General features: G+C 36.7%; 1 protein-coding gene across 39 annotated transcripts in view; it reads left to right on the top strand.

Moving 5' to 3' along the window:
* Positions 1 to 17,601, top strand: part of LOC117986086 (modifier of mdg4-like) — a 244,123-nt gene that overhangs the window by 108,221 nt on the left and 118,301 nt on the right. The window contains exon 5 of one of the 39 annotated variants that reach the window (XM_069501356.1): positions 13,531 to 13,757. The exons of 33 other annotated variants lie outside the window; for them this stretch is intronic. In XM_069501356.1, coding sequence (XP_069357457.1) covers positions 13,531 to 13,742 — 212 coding nt within the window. In that variant the 3' untranslated portion in view covers positions 13,743 to 13,757. Of the gene's footprint in view, positions 1 to 876; positions 1,161 to 2,780; positions 3,435 to 8,897; positions 9,362 to 11,341; positions 11,572 to 12,820; positions 13,341 to 13,530; positions 13,758 to 17,601 lie in introns of those variants that run through there. 5 more of the 39 variants (XM_069501341.1, XM_069501355.1, XM_069501349.1 and 2 more) reach the window with 5 other exon arrangements.

Raw genomic sequence — 17,601 nt, 5'->3', positions numbered from 1 at the left:
GAGTATCAATCTGGGGAGCAAATATCGTGGCGGTGCTACAAGTGAGGCTGCCCGGCTACTGCTACTACTATCAAATACGATTTGATGGCGACCAGGAACAAGCATATACGCTAGGGTCTCTAACGATGTAAGGAGGATGATGGGAAGCGACTAGATGAAGAAAGCTGAGGGAAGAGTATGATGACGCTCACAAGAGAAGGAATATACTTAGTACAGTAAATGTCCACAGGCTGATGTGATAATGACGACGTCTGCTAAAAAGGGATGCAATTACGTTAAATAAGATGATTAAAAAAAACTTACATTACGCGGCAGAAAGTAATGTACATCGGCCTTTAGAATGACATTTCGGCTTTGTTGTTGAGTTGTCTCTGTCACTCATACCCATATGAAGTTTTGTCGGTCTCAACAACAGAGACAGTGCTCTACAAATCTGCTATCTTCTTCTAAAGGTCGATGTATATTACTTTCTGCCGCGTACTGTAAGTATTTAATAGATTAGGTATAGTATTACTCGCTTTGTACAAGGGTGTGCCTTTAATTAAATATTTTATTTAATTAACTTTGTTATATAAGTTTCTTTTTCTTTCCTTTTCTATTGACTTTCGTATGCACTCGTTTATCTTTTTATCACATACCAGCTAATGCCCGCGACTTGGTTTGCGTGGATTTAGATTTTGAATGGAAAAATTTTATACCCTGAGTGCTTAGCTTAGCTTAAATCGTAAGCTACATTTTATCACGAAAAATCAAATGTTTTCACGGGATTTTTAAAAACCTAAATCCACACGAACGAAGTCACGGGTATATAATGTGAGGATTTTTTAAGGTAGTGTTTTTCAGCCAAAACAATAACACTATTGTTTATTGCCTCAGGTTTCCGACTGTGTCGGAGCAAGCGAGGCCATCAGTATCTCGTTATTGGTACCCATACATACAGGCGTGGATATGTGGTGCGCAATCGTATAACGTGGAGATGCTTGAAAAGGGACTGCTCAGCGACAGTGACCACTGTGGGCAAATGCCTGATTGGTACCAAAAGAGAGCACAATCATGAGTCTTTTGAAGGGCTGAAACCAGCCCAGAGTAAAGAAGGGCCTTTTGAACTAATTCTCATGCAAAGTATGAAGACAGAAAGTACCTAAGCCTTACAGACATATTTTTACGAAAGAAATATACTTGCACAGTGAAAAACTATTTTTAGTAACTTTTTTTTAAAGATCTACGTTAGAATCTAATAAGTGACAAACAGACCAAATGTTGATTGTAAGCTATAAGTTTATTTTTTCTCCGAAACTTAAACAAATCTATGTTAGAATCTAATACCTAAGTGACAAACAGACAAAATGTTGATTGTAAGCTATAAGTTTGTTCTTTCTACGGAACTTAAACAAATCTGTTGTCAAATAAAAATTGTGTAATATTAAAAAAGTTTATTTGGTTCATTAAGAAACACCCTGTAGTAAAAGCAAAGGCGATCGCTAGTCATTTGGCCGGTACGCGCGACTCTTTTGATCTCCCGTCATCCACTTCAGCTTTTAGTAAAATAATAGGCCTGGGTAAGTAGTTCATTCAAGTATATTTTCTGTAAATTTTGGTTTCGTACCTCAAAAGGAAAAATGGAACCCTTATAGGATCACTTTGTCGTCTGTCTGTGTCTGTCCGTCAAGAAACCTAGAGGGTACTTCCCGTTGACCTAGAATCATGAAAGGCAGGTAGGTAGGTCTTATACCAGACATAAGGGGAAAAATCCGAAAACCGTGAATTTGTGGTTACGTCACGAAAAAAAAGTTTAAATGTGTTCGTGAATAAGTATTAGTATTTTCAACTTTCAAAGTAAGATTACTATACCAAATGGGGCATCATAATATGGAAGGGCTTTATCTGTACAGTCTATAACAGATTTTTATTTATTTTTATGCATATTAGTTTTTGATTTATCGTGAAGATGACGAAAAAATACGACTGTAGTACGGAACCCTCTGTGCGCGAATCTGACTCGCACTTCGCTAGTTTTTCAAATATTATTCGCTATCTGTGGAGCTATGTCGGTTTCGCTAGTTCTCCTACGGATCTCCTCATTTCTGATTTGATCACGTAGAGAAACCATCGTCCGCTGAGTGACTTTGAGGCCTTTGAGCTTTCTCTGCTGTGCTCACGGAATTTTGCGATGCGTCAGTCAAGTGGAACTCAGACTTGCACACGAAGGGTTCCGTGTCATCATACAAGAAATAACCCTTTAATTTTTTTCAATTTTATAGCGGCCATTTTGAATTTTTTATTATTTGTTGTTATAGCGGCAATCGAAGTATACACGTTCCTAACCTTAAAAATACGCCTTTTATGGTTCTTGCATTTTCTTGCGCCGGGTTAATTCCTCTTTAATTGGGTATTTTACTACTTTTGAATTTGATAAATATTATTACTTTATTATAAACTAGGATAAAAATAATGACGTACGCTGAAAAAAATATTAAAATCCAACAAAGATTTACAAAGTTACAGGCATTTTAATTTTGGAGTGGGAGGGTCTTCTATCCCTTTCTCGCAAAACGAAAATTTGTATGAAACCGCACGAAGCTACTATGGAATTTGTCAAAATGACGTCATAATTCTATATTGCTATCTCTGTCTAATCAGAAATATTTAAATGCTTATAACTTTTTTGTTATTTGATCGATTTAATTAGTTTTTCAGTTTACGTCATTATTTTTATCCTAGTTTATAATAAGTAATAAAAAAATTGGAGTCAAATACCCAATTCCTTATTTCTGTCACAGATGCAATATATGAATTGAACCAGCGAGGAACTCACTGTCTAGTCATCGGAGACTATAGATTCAGACGCGGCTACCAAAGGAACAATCGAATATTATGGAGGTGTTCTAAAAGATTCTGTCCAGCGACTGCGTCTACTGTTGACACACAACTGGTCGCAACTAGATATGATCATAACCATTAGCATAAAAAAGGATATAAATTTTTGTCTGGTGGGAGGCTTCGGCCGTGGCTATGTGGCATGGGTTTGATAAAAACTGCTATAGCGCTTCACGGTTGGCCCGCTTCCATCTTGGACTGCATCATCCCTTATCACCAGGTGAGATTGCGGTCACGGGCTGACTTGTATCTAAATATAAAAAATAAATAAATGAAAATAACATATAACATCAGAAATTGTGACTGTTGTAAAACTCTACAGTCTATTTAGATAGGAATAACCTGATACCAATATTTAGAAATAATTATTAGCATAGAAAATCCAAAGTTTTGTTGTACATACTTAGTCACGTAGTTTATTCTTACATAGGTTTTTAAAAGTACCTACCTAAACCAAATAAAAAAACAAATAGTAGAAAATAATATTTGTTAATTTATCTGTTATCTTAAAGTTATTATGAATTATATATTTTTTTGTTCCATTTAACTTATTTTAATTAAGAATTTTTTTTCTTTCTACTAATTATCTAAATATGAAGGTGTGTTTGTGTGTTACATTTTCATGGTGTGTCCACTTAACAGATTTGCATCCTGGAGAAGGAGACAATATGGTCTTGGACTGTAGTAATAAAATTATGTGATTATTGTATTGCGGTAGTTCATGGGGTTAGAGATCATTATTAAAGAGAATAATTAAATAAAATATTTTCGTTATTTTTAAAATCGTTAATTATTAACGCCATGCTGTACGAAAGGCGATTAATGACGTCAAAAGGCGTAAACGACAACTTTTTTTAATTTTTTTTTTACATGATAAATATTTTCCCGCAGAAATTACTCTTACTTTTATGTTAATAAATAATTGGAATTTTTTGTCATTTATGGATTGTGACGTCATTATTCATCTTCATGTTAAAAGTAATTAGAAATCATGTTCTTTTTTTAAATTATTCTCTTAGAATAATGAATTCTAGCCCCATAAGCTACCTCTATACAAAAAATCACATCATTTTATTACTACAGTCCCTATGGATGCTGCTTTTTATTCCAAAAAATCAAACGGTTCCCACAGGTTCTGCAAAAACTAAATCCTCCTGGACGAAAGGCATCATCTATTATTATAATAAATCCGATTTATATACTTGAAGTAGATACTTAATCGAGTTTTCCAAACCAGGTACGACAGCCGCATTCTACCTGTCGTCAAAAGGCACGGTACGTCTCGTGTTCCAAGGAGTCCACTTCTCGAAGAATTATCAAAACGGGAGCAGGATATCCTGGAAATGTAACAAGGCTGGCTGTATAGCACGTGTCAACACTATCGACGGGCAGATCGTCGCTGTGAAGAATAAGCATAACCATACGGGCACTGTAAAGTAAATATTACAAGACAATTATTGGCACCGATTCCGTTGTCTTTCTCTAAACTAAATTTAGAGTATCTGCATCCTGTTCTTTTTAACAATACTAAAAAGGGTCAGAACATGAACTTTACATTTAAAGACACTAAATTTTAGTGCATGCTACAGATTTAAACAGTAAGCTCGCGACTGTGCTCTAAAATCACGAGTTTTACCATCTAAAAATTAAATTTAAAACTGTCAAACTGTCCTTTTCATATTACATTAGCAAGAAGAGGATGCGAATACTCTAAAATTAGGTTGTGCTCAGAATCAGTACCAGTGTGTAAATTAAAAATTTAAATCACCCCCGGCAGGTCAAAGTTATCATACTATTGCATCGTAGTCAAGATCAAATGCAAAGTATACAAGTTGTACACTTTTTGATTGTCAATAGGGTCTTGTATTGCAGTAATAAAATGACGTGATTTTTTGTATATCGGTAGTTTATGGGGCTAGAATTCATTATTAAAGAGGGAGAAAAAATCATGATTTCTATTTGTTTCTATCATGAACGTCACACTGTACGGAAGGTGAACAATGACGTCACATGGCGTAAACGACAAATTTTTTTTTTTTTTTTAAATAAAAAATATTTTCCCGCAGAAATTACTCTAGGTACTTATTTTTATGTTACAAAAATTCAAAAAAATTGTCGTTTACGGATTGTGACGTCATTTTTCACCTTCTGTACAGCGTGACGTCCATGTTAAAAATAAATAAAAATCATGATTTTTCAAAAATTATTCTCTTTAATAATTAATTATAGCCCTAAAACTATTGCTATACAAAAAATCTGTTCATTTTATTAGTACTACAGTCCAAGACCTATTGTTAGATTTATATGATGATGATTGATCGAGTCCATCAGACAAGTGCAAGTAATATATAAATCAATTGGATGACTGAGATCCCTAAGTCGGCTGAGAAAACAGCTAAAATCCTCAAACAGTGGAACAGATTTTCATCAAACATATCTAAGAACCATCTCGATTAAATATACTTTCAAATAAAATAAATCGCATTCAAAACGGTCCATCCGTTTCATCGCTACGATGCCATAGACAGATACACAAATTAAACTTACAACAGCCCTCTGTTTGGCATCGGGGGTTAAAAATAATTAGTAAGGTATACAAAAATCTGTACTAAATGTCGTACGTTAAAATAAGAAATTATTGTGTAGTAATTTGTGAAAAAAATATATAAATGTTGTAGTTAAAAAAACCACGTGCCACCACTGCTGTCTCTTGGTGCCCTTGATAAAATATTGTAATCTATGTAAATAAAAGTGTAAACTGACTGAGTGACACACTAACATTTACCTCAATCTGCGGTCCGCTCGGTCTAGAAACTTAATGATTTGCATGTAGGTTTTGTAGACCGCCACTAAGATTTTTTTAGAATTTCCAGCTGAGGCAGATCATTTTAGAATAGAATATAAGTATGCTAAACTAACCTTTCCTAACCCTAGCATGCTCCCCATGCAGCGCTTCCCATACAAACGTAGACACGATCTAGAAATAAATTGGCATTTATGCCTGTGGGTTTCCAGATTTCAGTAAAAAAGCGCTCAAAGATTTACAAACAAATTAGCCAGTGTAAATTAGAAACTATTTTTACCGAAATCTGAAAACTCACAGCATAGGTACAGATATTTGTTTTCTACTTTCTACACCGTGGCCACAAAATTTCAAGGGGTTTGGTTGGTTAATATTCAAATAAGAACAAAACAACATTTGTATGGAAAGCTTTGGGGAGCGCGTTAGGGTTAATTCGATAGAGATTAGATTTTGAGCAGCCGAGTACAGCAACTTGCAGTTTTATTCCTATTCTGTGGTCCTCTGTGATATTTTCAGTCTAAAGTCATTATTTATATACCTAATATACAATAGGAAGTACATAGCTATGTCTTGAACTGATTTTATTTTAAATATGGTTTTAATTTTCTTATTAGATAAAAAGTTACTTGTTTATAATCCTAACGGCGATTACGCACTGCACTTTCGTCATCAGAGTTCTATCCGTCATCCGTGAGAATACCAGCGGTTATCTATGACATAATATGTCATAAGCTACCATACAAAACAAAAAGGAACGTATTTTCACGGACTCGGATCAGATTAGTGCGTAACCGCCGTAAGAGCGATCTCACACACTATCCGATCCGAGTCCGTGAAAATGCGTTTCTTTTTGTTTTACGAACTATTTGTATGGTTGCTTGTCACATAATGTCGTAGATATTTCTTCGGTTCGGTTTCGGATCGGATGAGTGCGTGATGGCTGTAACTGTCAACGTAATTTTTGAATTACTAAATTATTGTACTTTAGCAAATATATCAGTCAAAAATTATGATAGCGACGATTGATGTGTAGGCATTGATTAGATCTCTTTTATAACAAATTATATCTTCTTCTATATATATAAAAGGAAAAGGTGACTGACTGACTGACTGAATGACTGACTGACTGACTGACTGACTGACTGATCTATCAACGTACAGCTCAAACTACTGGACGGATCGGGCTGAAATTTGGCATGCAGATAGCTATTATGACGTAGGCATCCGCTAAGAAAGGATTTTTGAAAATTCAACTCCTAAGGGGGTGAAATAGGGTTTTGAAATTTTGTAGTCCACGCGGACGAAGTCGCGAGCATAAGCTAGTTAAATAATATAATGATCGTCGTTTTCTGTATAAAAATATTTTGAGTAATTCGAGTAACTATATACATATTTGGTGAACTTGTAGGAACTGTAGTTGCATTTAAGCAAGTTTCTCGTGACTAGTTATGATTACTTATTTATCTTTTACCTAGTGATTATTATATAAATCAAAAAGTCAATATTATATGTAACTTTAGAAAAAAATAGTCTGCGTTTTATTTATAATTCCACATCCTAATATTATAAATGTGAGAGTTTGGATGTTTTTTATTACTCCTTGACCTGAATCGATTTGGTGAAATTGGAATGGAGATAGCTTATACCCGGAAAATCAAAGTGTTCCCCCGGGATTTTTAGGAAACCATGATCCACGCGGATGAATCGGGGGCACCATCTATATCCACGACAGGTTGAGACGAGAATCGGGGTATGAGGCGAGGGGACGCCCTGCACACCCGCACGTCACCCGCGCTCGCCCGCACCAGGTTAGCGCGGGGGCTGTGCGGGTCGCGTACTATCAGTACCCTTATTACTTATATTTATAAAGTGAAAAGCGAAAGTGTGTTTGTTTGTTGGTTTGTTCTTCAATCACGTCGCAACGGAGCAACGGATTGACGTGATTTTTTGCATGGGTATAGTCAAAGACCTGGAGAGTGATATAGGCTAGGTACTTTTTATCCCGGAAAACCAAAGTAAAATATAATAAAAAAAGAGGCTCTTAATCGGTAGGTACGTACCTCTTCGCATTTAAGATTTTTTTTAAATTAAATACTTACTCGTACCTATGGTTTAAGATTTTCTCACTATGAATCTAAGATGAAAGTGGTATATAAATCAGATTTTTACCATAATTTGAATTTTGATGAGGACCGATGCAATTCGCTTATCTTCTTCTGCCTCTTCTTGCCTGACATATCAACAAAATATTTGTTTAATAACTAAATGGTGTTACTCTACTTTTCGTATAGGTACAGGTGGAATCCAGTTCGGTGTAACGAGATTCGGTAAACCGCAACTTCGGATAGGGCCGTACAGATTCTGCGTGGCGACAACAAGCGGCCCTAAGAGCAACTGGCGGTGTGTGCACAACCCTCGTGGGTGCCGAGCTAAAGTCATCACCATAGATGATAGGATCGTAAAACTCGATAATAATCATAACCACTGAATGTAATATACAAGCAATAGTTCATACAAAAATATTTTAAAACTCACCTTTTCGTTTTATATATTTAGAAATTCCAGTGGCATTTTGACACAAAATCAGTTTCCGACAAGTGTGAATAGCTTCATATAAATAATAAATATTATGTATAAATAAAATGTTCTGCCACTGGAACATCCAAAAAAAATCCGTGTCCGACAAACGACAAGCGGGAACGGGGTGTAACTCAAAGTTTGTTAAACTAACAAACAGTTTCAAATAAAGTTGTATTCGTTTTTGCCATTATTTATACTTAGACTAACTGATGCCCGTGACTTCATCCGCGTGGAATTGGGTTTTTAAAAATCCCGTTGGAACTCTTTGGTTTTCCGAGATAAAAAGTAGCCTATGTCACTCTCCAGGTCTTTATCCTATACCCATGCAAAAAATCACGTCAATCCGTTGCACCATTGCGACGTGATTGAAGGACAAACCAACAAACAAACACATTTTCGCATTTATAATAAGGGTACTTCATAATGGTAATGATCACTAGCTTATGTAGTTTGTGTACACAAATTTCAAAACCCTATTTTACTCCTTCAGGGGTTAAATTTTCAAAAATCCTTTCTTACCGGATGTTTACGTCATCATAGCTATCTGCATGGTAAATTTCAATCCGATCTGTCCAGTAATTTGAACTGTACGTTGATAGATTAGTCAGTCAGTCACATTTTCCTTTTATATATTTAGATGCTGCATGGTTCTGTACATCAATATACGGGAATCCACAAGTTCGTGTTGGCCAATTCAAGTTCTGCATCGCCTCCTCAGCCGGTCGTAAGAAGATATGGAGGTGCGTGAACCAAGCTCGTGGATGTAGAGCCAAAATTGTAACTCTTTACAGTCTCTTTGTGAGAATTGATAGAGATCACAATCATGGTAGACCTAATCAAATTGGAGAAGACGGAGGTTCAATTGGAGACGAATACGAAGTTCGTTATTGAAGTTTCCACAACATGATTTTTTGCGCAACATGCTTTTCCTGCAGATCTTTAGACAACTCGCCAACCTCGATGCTGAAAAGTCAGAGTAAAATGGACCTAAACTCGATTGGTTAAAAGTCTCTAATTACGATTTTTGTTCACGGAGCAAACTTTTGCGATGTCATAAGTTATTTTTGTTAATGATTAAAAAATATATATCTTTGCAATTTGTATCATATTTTGAATTCCTTCAATACTGGTTTTTTTTTAAAGAATATTAGCCATGGTAAATGACTAATATTCCCCTTTCCTCTCCAACTAAGCTTCAGGCTTGTGCTAGGAGTAGTGCGACAATAGTGCAACGGGCGGGGTTTGAACCGTCGACCTTTCGGGTTTCAGTCCACTCCTTTACCGGTTGAGCTATTGAAGCTTAAATTGAATCATTAAAAAAATTTACGGTAACCTTGCTTTTCTATAAACTGCAAAAAGTAGAAAATATGGTGACAAAATATTAGAGCAAGACAGGATTTGAATGTCGAGGACAGTGAACGACAAAGCATACAAAAAAATATTCGAACGTTTTATTATAACATACCTAACGAAATCTCTACTGGGGTGGGCGGCCGGTACATATTTCTATAGGTACTCTACCGCATGCGTCTTTAATTGGATTACAGCTCCGTATAATGCATACATTTTGAGAAAGGACTCACCATATTATTAGCTTTGCGATTTAAACAGACGTGAGTTTGTGGCCCATATTTACGAATCGCAATCGTTAGAAACACGTCTATGTTTTGTCGTTCACTGTTGGAGGATCAGGCCACTCGTTAAAGAAATTGCTCATTTTATTTTTGTCTTGCAGATAATACGCCGTATTTCTCCGAAACGAAATTTGGCAAGCTACAGGACCTTTTTTTTTTTTTTTTTTTACTCTGGGAAATGCGTTTACGCATCCCCCCCTCCTGGGAGCCAGCCAGCAAACCAGCCAGCCAACCAACTGGAGGGAAGGTATGTGGGACTCGCCGGCCGAGAGGCGACCGGAATACCCACTAAAACCCAGCGGCATTTCTGCACGTCGCCTAGCGACTGGGTCACGGGAACGCCGAAGCAAACCACCGCGACCCAGTCAGCGACATCCGCCGAGGCGGACCCTCCACCGGGGACCCCGCTCACGAGGTCCCCCACCACACGTCCGAGGCGCACCAACGATGTGCGCCTCCTCCCCCCGGGGACCCAACGGGCAACAACGCGCTCCCGCGCACGTCGCCCGCGTCCCATCCTCCGCCTCGTCCACTGTGCCCTCTGCTAGTCAGAGGGACACGCGGAGAAACCTCTCCCTGCCAGGTCATTAGCCATGGCTAACAATATCCCTGAAGAGAGATTATTAGCCATGTTACCGGGGTGCACCGGCCCGAATACTGCTCTTCCCCTCGGATGCCCGAAGGCATCCAAAAGGGACCAGTAGCACCCAGGCACACTGGGAGGTTACCTGGCTGGCACCCCTACAGGCTACAGGACCTAGTCTAACTGAGAAAAGCCTCAACTGGCATTGTTGTAAGCAGCCGAAAGGATGCCGTGCGAAAGTCAAAACAATCGATAGCAACGTCATCGGATTGGAAAATAGTCATAATCATTAAATAATATTATATTGAAGTTTTGTGGGATCATCGCCATATTTTCTAATAAATAAAATCCGATCAGGAGCGGATCGTACAAGAAATAACCACTGTAATACTATGTTCGCTTCAATAGCTGTACAACACTGCAATTTAATGACGCGCGTCGCCATCTATGATGTGATTGATAAACATAGTATTTGGTCGTGAACATTAATTTTAATTTTTTTTGTGACCTATGCAAACATCACAGTTTTGGATTTTTCCCTTGCATATGTATAAGACGTTGATATCTGTCAAAAATGATTATAGATCAACGGGAAGTACTCTGAAGGTTTAGATTTCTTGACAGATTTACAACAAAGTGATCCTATAAGGGTTACTTTTATGAGGTACGCAACTACGCAACCTTAAAAAAGAGGAGGACAGAAATCACGCGTATTTATATTGAAGCAAATCTTCAAGACGAAATTGATCTTGATATTAAATCACTCGAGATCAGTAGTATTAAGTTTATCAACTTGTCGATATGTTGATTCAGTTGCATGGATCGTTGTCTCATTGGTTCATTATTTCATTATTACTGTTATAGATAACATGGTGCGTTTCTCAAGAACTAAATATGGCAAGCCGTTACTTCACATCGGGGCGTATAGATTTTGCTTGGCCACATCTGTAGGACCTAAAAGCATTTGGAGGTGTAGCAGGCAGACGCAGGGCTGCCCGGCGAGAGCCACCACTGTCGATGGCAACATCGTGAAAGTGAATAACAGTCATAATCATTGCATACAACAAGAAGTCGGTTGAAAGCTGGTGGTTTCTAAAAAAAAACCGGCCAAGTGCGAGTCAGGCTTGCGCACCGAGAGATCCGTACTACAGTCGTATTTTTTCGACATTTTGCACAATAAATCGAAAACTATGATATATAAAAATAAATAAAAATCTGTTTTAGAATCCACAGATGAAGCCCTTTCATATGATACCCCACTTGATATAGTTATCTTACTTTGATAATTGGAAACACTAATTTTTAGTTCATGACCACATTTTTTTTTGTGTGATGTAACCACAAATTCACGGTTTTCAGATTTTTACCCTTTATGTCTGCTATAAGGCCTACCTACCTGCCAAATTTCATGATTCTAGGTCAACGGGAAGTACCCTGTAGGTTTCTTGACATACAGACAGACAGACATATATACAACAAATTGATCCTATAAAGGTTCCGTTTTTCCTTTTGAGATGAAAAATAGCTGACGGTTTCTGATGTAAATTGTGAACCCACTATGGACCAGATGGCAGCCCTAGTTTGCCCTACTTAGGTAAAGAAGAAGGAACCGCCCTACTAATTTTCAGCCCCTTTTCAAAATTGCTTTCGAACCAAACTTGGTTCATGTTACATGAACAACTGTTACATGGTTAAAGTAGAATATAATTTAAGTCATACTAGGTATAGAGATTTTTTAGATTTGAAGACCTTTCTCAAAAAGAACAAAAGTTCACTTACCTGAGAACAATATATAAATATAGTAGAAGTCATAATCTGTAAAGGTATGACTTTATACAATAATATGATTCAAAACACTTTAAAAATAATTTTTAGGTAATAATAATTGAAAACCTTAGCGTTTAAACTATCGTGAGTAACTTTTATAATAAATATAGGTGCTCCCGGCTGTACTCACGTGGTTAGTCGATGTAGCTCGACTAGTTTCAACCACGGAGTACATTGGTTGGTTTCAACCTCGCGTTGCGATCTGAGTCCCTGTACAAACGGACCCCGGATGGGCTCGAAACTAGTCGTGCTTAAGTCGACTAACTCCGTGAGTACAGCCGGGAGCATCTATATTTATAATTGAAATCTATTTCTTTAGATTTATAAAATTGTAAATGTTAAAATATTATATTTAATACCTATATATCAGTATCATTAATTTTGTTTTCTTTCAAGCATAATAAAGGGACATAGTCGGTCTTATGATGTTAGTACAATCAAGTACGAATTATTGCTAAAGATGTTAACCAAAAGTATGTAATAAGCATACTTTAGTAACTATATACTTTTTTACAGGACTGTTAAGGACTAGGGGGCGTAGAAGTTATGCAAAGTGGTCACGAGCAAGTTTAATTGCGGCCATGGAACAAGTAGAAAAAGGCTACCTTACAACGAATAAAGCGGCTCGTTGGTTTGATATTCCTAGACGAACTTTATTCAATCATTTGAAGTCAGGAAGTACAGCCAAACAATTTGGACGAAAAAGTATATTGAATGAAGATCAACAACTAGAATTAGTTAATAAGATTATAGAAAAAGCTAAAAGTGGCACAACTATTACTAATACACTTATACGGAAGGAAGCATTTCTTTATTGTGAGGAACAAAATATTACACACCAATTTGATAGAAAACAGCGCATGGCTGGTAAATGTTGGCTCAGTGTCTTTGTGAATAGATATCATACAGTTTTGAAATCATTATTAGTAAAAAGCAAAAAAGAAACAAATAAAATCAAATAAATACTTTTAGTTCTGAATAAACATGTTTATATTTTACTATGTCTAAATAAAACATTAAAGGAGATCGCCAATTATTGTGTGTTTATTTTATCTCTTTCTATTTGAAGTTAATATTGTTATGATATTACAGTTTATTAGTTGATCATGAGATTGTGAGATATAGTTACATAATTATATAGAATGTTAACTAATTTTAGTCCATAAAATACCTATATTTTAATCAACGTTACAATGAACGATTTAAAAATATGCTTTTAATTTCAGCGGGTATAAAAGAAAGTGAGAAAATAAAGTTCGATGTGACTCGGTTCGGTAACCCTACGATTACTTGGGGGAATTACCGGTTTGTTAAGAAGCTGAATCGAAGATTGAAGACTTGGTGGGAGTGCACTGCGAGGAAGAGTCATGGTTGTCGCTGTGTTGCTGTGACCGTTGAAAATCGTCTCGTGAAGTTAAACGGATGGCATAACCATTAGTCATAATATTTTAGGTTAAGGCTGCTTTTCTACTAGAGATGTGCTATGCAGTTATGCTGTGAGGAGGGCAAAGTTTAACTACGAGACTATGCGACCGTTTCCATCAATGCTAAGCGGTGTAGCGGAGCGAAATATTTATATATATTTAAACATAATATTCATTTATATTAGCTATAATATTATTGATATTCATTATAAAATATATTTATATAAAACGGTTCAACTCATGTTTTTTTATGGAATTTAAACCGGCCCGTTCGAACCCCGGACGAGTTCGAAACTAGTCGGGCATATTCGACAAAAACGTGAAGTGAGCCTTTATATGCCTATATTTTTATGATTAGCTATATATTCCTTTTACTTGAGAAGTCGCCGTAGCAAATAAAATATTTAGAGTTGGACATAAACGTCCATTATTAAAAATTGTCTATTTTAGGGCTCGATAGACAGTTTTAAGCCTGAGTTATTCACAATAATATAATTGTGAAGTTTCAGTCTACTTCCACTAATTAGGATATTGTAATACTAGCTTATGCCCGCGACTTGTCCGAGTGGATTTAGGTTTTTAAAAATCCAGTGGGAACTCTTTGATTTTCTGGGATAACAACTAGTCTATGTCACTCTCCAGGTCTTTAACTACATCCATGCAAAAAATCACGCCGATCCGTTGCTCCGTTGCGACGTGGTTGAAGCACGCAAACTAACGAACAAATACGCACGGGATCTCTAATAAAAAAGCCTTTGTCACTCGGGAATTAAGCTTTCTAATGGTGAAATAATTTTTGAAATCATCCAGTAGTTTTGATTTTATTCGTTACAAACATACCAAAATACAAATCTTTCCTCTTTATAATGTAGTGTACTCACGTGTTTGTCGGAGTATCCCGAACCAGTGTGGGGTCCTGTTTCAATGGACCTCTGTTTGCGAGTCGCGACACTGCGTCCAGGAGACTACTAACTCATAACTTTACTGACTGTGCTGTAACTATGTAGTTGGGTATACTCCGACATACACGTGAGTTTAGCCAACATACATTGATATGTATTTATTGTATCGTAATAATAGTTGTAATGTAATAGTGTTAGAACTTAGATATTGAAAGATCCTGACCGAAATATTTTATTTTTAAGCAAAAGGATATAAGTAAATAAGGATATAAGGATATAAGTAAGGATATAATAAAAAAATAAATGTATTTTGCATGCTCTTCAACATTGCAATTTATTTAAGTAAATAAAACTAATTTTTTAGATTAGTTTGATTGTAAGTTTTATTAATATTAGAGAATGAAAAGAAGCTACAATTAGTAATTCTTTGTAGATTAGGTTAATTTGAAAACTTCTAATGATAACAATTTTAGAGCAAATAGGAAAAAAAATATGTAAAGTTCTTTGATATTAAATATATACTTTAATCAGATTTTAAAAAAAAACATATTATTATTTTTAGTCAGTCTCCTAACTAGTCTCATAAACAATATCCAATCCATAGACTAGCCTAGTGAGCGGTGCATGGCCGTCCGTGGGGATCGGCCGTGCGTGATAATCCACACAATCACGCGCCGTGGGAATCAGGCATAATGATTTTTAAGCAAATGATATACAGTAATTTATTTTCAGAGCCGAAATTCAGCTTATCGCAAAGAGGGAATTTAGTCGTGCAGATTGGAGAGTGGAGGTTCAACAAGCACGCTTGCTGGGGGTCCAAGGTTCGCTGGACTTGCATCAAGAAGAAGTCTGGTTGCACGGCTTCCATTACTACTATGGACAATGTCATCGTCAAGACCCTGGGGCCACATAATCATTGAAGCATTAAACCGTAGTTAGTCTGATGTTTTTCAATTTTAAAGTTATTTAAGTGGCAACTGTCCTTTAAAAATCTGTATTATTTTTACCTATCTGTCTGTCGGCGCGCCGTATCTCGTGAACCGTAATAGATAGAGAGTTGAAATTTTGACAGAATGTGTATTTCTTTTGCCGCTATAACAACAGATAATAAAAAATATAAAATGGCTGCCATGAAAATTTTAAAAAATTTAAAAAGTGTTATTTCTTTTACGATGATACGGAACTAGGATTCATGATTTCTCGAGCTTATCAATTTTTTGGGTCTCGAGAATTCTCGAGGCTAATTTCTCGGGTCTTCTCGGGTTGTCGAGAAATTTACATTTACGTACGGATTTGCATATTCTTCGGTTACAATAATGCGATTAATCAACAAATTCAGTGGTTTCCTCTCAAATAAAAGTACCAAAATAATTATAAGACTTTTATTGACAGTCTTCAACATAATTAGCTTCTTTTTCTTAAAGAAAACTAAAAAAATAAGCTATTCTGACATTTGTGACTTATACATATATACAATTACAGCACAAGCACAGCATTAAAAAGAAAAAAAATCAACTTAAGAATTCCCGGGAATGAACCCTATACGGAACCCACCGTGTGCGAGTTCGACTGGCACTTGACTGATTTTTGTTGTCTTATTAGTGACTCTCTCAGGGCTTCGCTCCTTTGGGAAATTAAAAAAAATCCGGACTTATTTCTTGCGTACATTATAAAGGGAACCTCTGCGCAAAATTTCAACTTTCTATGTATAAGGCTTTGGGTGTTGATGAGTCAATCAGTGAATCAGTCAGGACTTTTCTTTTTGTATATTGAGATAGATATCTTTAGCAATATTATGTAAACGGCTTATTCCTCTTATCCACCCTGAAACAGCCACCCTAGGATCCGTTCCTCCTTTGCGAGATGACTGCAGGACAAACCAACAAACCAATAAACTAATAAACACACTTTGGCATTTATGATATGTGTATGCTCTGTGATACTGGACATAAGTTTAGACGAATTACTTTTATAATGATTTAGAATTAAAACTCTTTGTTACATTCCTCGATTTCTTAGGTTTAATGTGCTTGAGTGGAAAGGCCATATTTCTTGCCCTTTAAAGTTAATTAGGTATTATGCATGGCTGTTTTAATCATTTTCATATCAATCGTTTGCTAAATAAGCATTTTTTTAATTTGGAATTATCTTATTAAGTATAAAACATCGTATATTTTTTCACTATGCCAGTAAGTATTTTTATATTGTCTTTATGGTGTTATGTTCAAAAATGTTTGTTTTGCGTATTTTAATTTGCTTAGTTACAACTTGAAATTCATCGCGCATTAAGAGTGCGTTTCCACTGGTGCGGAGCTGAGCGGACTTTCAAATAAAACAAATGAACACGTGGCCCCGAGCCGGACAGTGCGGCGCGGCGGATACCCTATACAAAGATTCATCGGAACACAGCTTATTGCAGCTCTAGTCTGCTCAGCTCAGCTTCATTCCGCCCCGCTCCGCTTCAATGGAAACATTTGCCACTTTTCACTGCTCTTCTCTACTCCACTCCGCCCAGTGGAAACGTACACTCTTAAGACGTTGTCGGCTATGACTTTATTTTATATAAATAAAATGTATAACGTTCCTTATTTTAATAAAGTATTTCAACTGATTCATTTCTTCATATTATTCAAAAAAATCTAAACATCCTGTCATGTAAGTATATTATTGATTCTTGTGATTGATTCACGCGCGTGAACCCTGCTTGTGGTTACGCGTGTATAGTACGCGACAGATCGAGATGGCAATCGGGGAGGGAACGCCCGCATACCACCACAGCCCCGGCGCTAACCCGGTGCGGGCGAGCGCGGGTGACGTGCAGGTCTGCGAGGCGTCCCCCCGCCTCATACCCCGATTGCCATCTCGACCTGTAGCGGAGTATACATGCACATTGCGTCAGTGTGTGTGTCGGAGCGATTAGTGGAGAGCGTGCCACATGGGTATGAGACCCATACAGACAATAAGATACACA

The sequence above is a fragment of the Maniola hyperantus genome, chromosome 10 (genome assembly GCF_902806685.2).
Source record: "Maniola hyperantus chromosome 10, iAphHyp1.2, whole genome shotgun sequence".
NCBI classification, from domain to species: domain Eukaryota; kingdom Metazoa; phylum Arthropoda; class Insecta; order Lepidoptera; family Nymphalidae; genus Maniola; species Maniola hyperantus.
This window is presented reverse-complemented; position numbering and strand designations above follow the sequence as displayed.